The sequence below is a fragment of the Ranitomeya imitator genome, chromosome 4 (assembly GCF_032444005.1).
Source record: "Ranitomeya imitator isolate aRanImi1 chromosome 4, aRanImi1.pri, whole genome shotgun sequence".
Lineage (NCBI taxonomy): Eukaryota > Metazoa > Chordata > Amphibia > Anura > Dendrobatidae > Ranitomeya > Ranitomeya imitator.
Window position 1 is genome coordinate 704516600 of NC_091285.1, and position 4040 is coordinate 704520639.

The 4040-nt window shown below is 39.6% G+C and overlaps 1 protein-coding gene across 1 annotated transcript; it reads left to right on the forward strand.

Moving 5' to 3' along the window:
* Nucleotides 1–1117: 1117 nt before the first annotated feature.
* Nucleotides 1118–2071, forward strand: LOC138674806 (olfactory receptor 10A7-like). Its single transcript, XM_069762621.1, has one exon. It carries the CDS (start codon nucleotides 1118–1120, stop codon nucleotides 2069–2071), a length of 954 nt encoding a protein of 317 aa, XP_069618722.1.
* Nucleotides 2072–4040: the final 1969 nt, after the last annotated feature.

Below are 4040 nucleotides of genomic sequence, written 5' to 3' on the forward strand. Positions count from 1 at the left end.
TCATCTGACGTATAGAAGCCTTTCATGTGTGGTACCTATTGTAGGCCAAAAAACATGAAATGCAGCTGAAAAAAAAGAGAGAAGAAGACCTCCCTCTCGACTTTTTATGGGTTGAAGTTTAGGCCATGCAAAAAAACAATAGACAAAACTAAAAAATGAGGTTGGTCAGTAACAGAGTAACCAAATGAAACCTTAGGACGTTGTTGGTCGTAAAAGATGTAAAAAATGATATCAATGACTAAAAAGGGTAGTAACGAACGATCATAACACGGTGGATAACTTTTGTCCCATTCTCTTTCTAGCAGGAGATACTATGAAGCTATAATAATTGTAAGAAAAAAACATTTTAACCAATGTAAGTCAAAATGTTAAATGTATTTATTAATTGTATTCTCCAGATATGGATTTACTTTCATTACAATTTAACAAAGCACAGGAGAATATTCAAGGCTCCCCTGTAGCCCCAGCAGATTATTTTTTGTCTTCATTAAACTATAAATGTAATAGATGTAGACTGAACAAATAAGAACTGGGAAGCCTACAAGACATCTGCCATACGGTACATGTAAGTCTTAGCTATTATCTATCTACACCAATAACAAAAATCATTAATGTATTTAGATCCAGATTTAAAGTAGTGAAAATATTCTTCTAATCCTTCTTGGGGAATTGTCGCAACAATCAATGAAATGAAGACAACATAATAATGATTTGTCATGTAACATCTCCAATATAGCCGATATTCAGGTGAGCTGCCTATCTTTTGGTTTTTTGTGGATCTCCAAAAGATCACTTATTTCCAAGACCAATCTCCCATCCCAATGTCTTTCTGCGATGAATTTCCAGTTCTATATTTCATGGAGAATGTCCATTCTCTAAGAAGTCATTAGACTTTGTATTTTTGTTGATTTTCACTTGTATATTATTTTACAATATTAGCCATGAAGGGTAACAGGATGGAGGAAACCTTTTCAATGACATTGGAGTCGTTTACCCACTGATAACGCTGAGTCTAGTGGTGTTGACTGTCCATAAAAACGTTGCTCCATCCTGTTAGAAGGTGAGTGTCCTTGCATGTAAATAAATAAAATATAACAATTATTATTATTTTTAGGCTATGTTTCAACAAAATATTTCCATGATTACAAAAATAAATCTCTTGGGATTTCACAGCTCACGAAATCTGAATTACTTACTCTTTACTACACTTCTTCTGATCTATTGTGTTACACTATGTGGTAATTTCCTCATGGTAGTGCTGGTGACATTCAGCACTGATCTACACCGACCCATGTACTTCTTCCTCACGCAGTTGTCCATAGCGGACCTCTTATTGACCACAGATATTGTCCCAATCATGCTCCATAATCTATTCCACAAAGTTGGGGACATTTCTTTTTTTGGCTGCATTGCTCAGTTTTATCTATTTGCCTTCTGTGAGTGTTCAGAATGTCTTCTTCTGACAGTGATGTCTTATGACCGATATTTGGCCATCTGTAACCCGTTACGGTATGGCACCATCATGAGTCTAAGTTTATGCCTAAAACTGGTCATCATGAGTTGGGTGCTAAGCTTTTCTATTTCCACAGTTGAAATAGCATCAACATCCTCTTTAGAATTTTGTGGACCAAATGACATTGACCATTTCTTCTGCGACCTGCCTCCAATTCTTGAGCTCTCATGTTCAGATATCAGTGGAGTTCAGCTGGAGATTATGTTGACCGGTGTCCCAGTTCTTCTCTTCCCCTTTATAGCAGTAACAATATCCTATACTTACATAATGTTTGTCATACTAAAAATTCCATCAGCTACCGGTAGACAGAAAACTTTCTCCACCTGCAGCTCACATCTTATTGTGGTCTCCATATTCTATGGGACATTGTTTGGTGTTTATGTTCTTCCAACCAAAGGACAGTCATTAAACATAGCCAAACTTTTATCATTAATGTACACGGTTGGGACACCGTTGATGAATCCTGTGATATACAGTTTAAGGAATGCACAAATATTGAAAGCTTTCGGAAGATTTAAATTTACTTTCTTGCTTAAGATACATAAAAATGTGTTTTGAAAATTGATATTGTCAGATTAGATTGGAAAGATGACTTTTCTTTAGAAATATTTTTTACTCTATTCTTGCCTATACATTTTGTCTGTTTTGTTCTATTAATATAAATACTATGTAGCAACAGAACATTTTAATGTACCTTCCGATTAATAACCAGCACTTAGTCCCATGTTCAACCATTATGGTTTGATAAAATTCAAAGTAGCAGTACTAATTAGTTATATTTAACACCGAGCAAACATTAATATAGATAAACGAAAGATCTACTATTAAATATTTCACTAGTTTAAAATGCATTTACAGAGAAAGGTTAAGAAAAAGTTTAAGAGGACTGTGTGCTGACTTTTAATTGGGAGATCCTAGAATCCTAGAATGTTAGAGTTGGAAGTGACCTCAGGGGTCATCATGTCCAGATGTCTGTCCAGCCTCTGTTTGAAGACTTCCATTGTAGAACTCACCACCTCTCGTGGCCGCCTGTTCCACTCATTGATCTTCCTCACTGTCAAAAAGTTTTTTCTAATATCTAATCCGTGTCTTCTCCCTTTCAGTTACATTCTTTTGCTTCTCATGTTTCCATGTGCAGATGAGAATAATGATGATCCCTCTACACTATGACAGCCCTTCAGATATTTGTAGACAGCTATTAAGTCTCCTCTTAGTCTTCATTTTTGCAAGCTAAACATTTTCAGATCCTTTAACCGTTCCTCGTAGGACATGCTTTGCAGTCCGCTCACCATCCTGGTCGCTCTTCACTGAACTTGCTTCTGTTTTTCAATGTCTTTTTTAAAATATGGTGCCCAAAACTTGACCCAATATTCCAGATAACGCCTGACCAAGAGGGAGTAGAGGGGGAGAATTACTTTATGTGATCTAGATGATCTAGCTTTATGGAGGTGAGTTGAAAAAAATCCTGAAAAACTTCTTAATCTCAATATCATGGCAGTCAAGAAAAGGAGAGCCGGATGAGAGCAGCATGAGGGCATGATGTAGATTTATTGAACTGACATTAAACATTATTAGAGAACTGATGAGGTTCTGGAATCAGATACATGTTTCATATGTTCTGTGATGATGTCTGTTAGGTGTCAAGTTCCCGCCTCTGCACAGGTGGAATCTCAAACCATCTCTGCTGCGGTCTCCCATTCTTTTCCAGCCACAGTGGAGTCTGCTCAGCGGAGACGTCGATCCCAGCGTCTTGCTCAGTCTCACTCTGTGCTTAGGATTACTGCTTCTTTTCCTGCTTCTGCCATTGAAGCCAGTGCTGGGCAGCAGCGATCAGACGCTTTTGGGACTAAGTCCTGCTTTTTCCTTTCTGAGCATGCCCAGGGTGAGATCTCTCATTGGAGATCGAGGGTCACATGCTCAGATGCTGCAGCGGTTCCCATTGGTCCTCCTGGAAGGTCCTGAAGGTGCTAACTTCTATACCAGCTGCCCATTGGTCCTTTATTGGAAGGTCCTGAATGTGCTGCAGCTATATAAGCGTCGCATGACCGCACGGCCATGCGCTAGTGTACAATTGTAATCGTGTGTGTTGATGAGTGCAAGTCGTTCCTTAAAAAACCCATCCCTTGTGTATGACTGTTCGCGTAAGGTGTATGGTTGCAATCTAGCGCCCGGCTGTACTCACTGCGTTTACACACGAAACAGCGCCTACTGCTGTGACCGCCAGTACGGCGCCACGCGCCATTAGAGCGCTTCTTTAACCCAAGTCGGGGTGGTTAGTGGCGTCCGCCAGTACGGCACAGTTCGCACTCTCGTGCTATTCAATTATTAGTTTTGTTACGTGCGGTACTGCGGCCCTGTGACGCAACAGGGTTCGCTTCCTTCACACAGGGTGAAGTTAACCCGTGTGTGTATTCACATTGTACCGCCATATAGTCCGTCATTACTTGGCAGCATCTTATTATTTGGTGCGTTCCGCTAGCCCCAACATTGTCACTCTGCATTCCAGCATGCAGTGCTATCAGTAAGG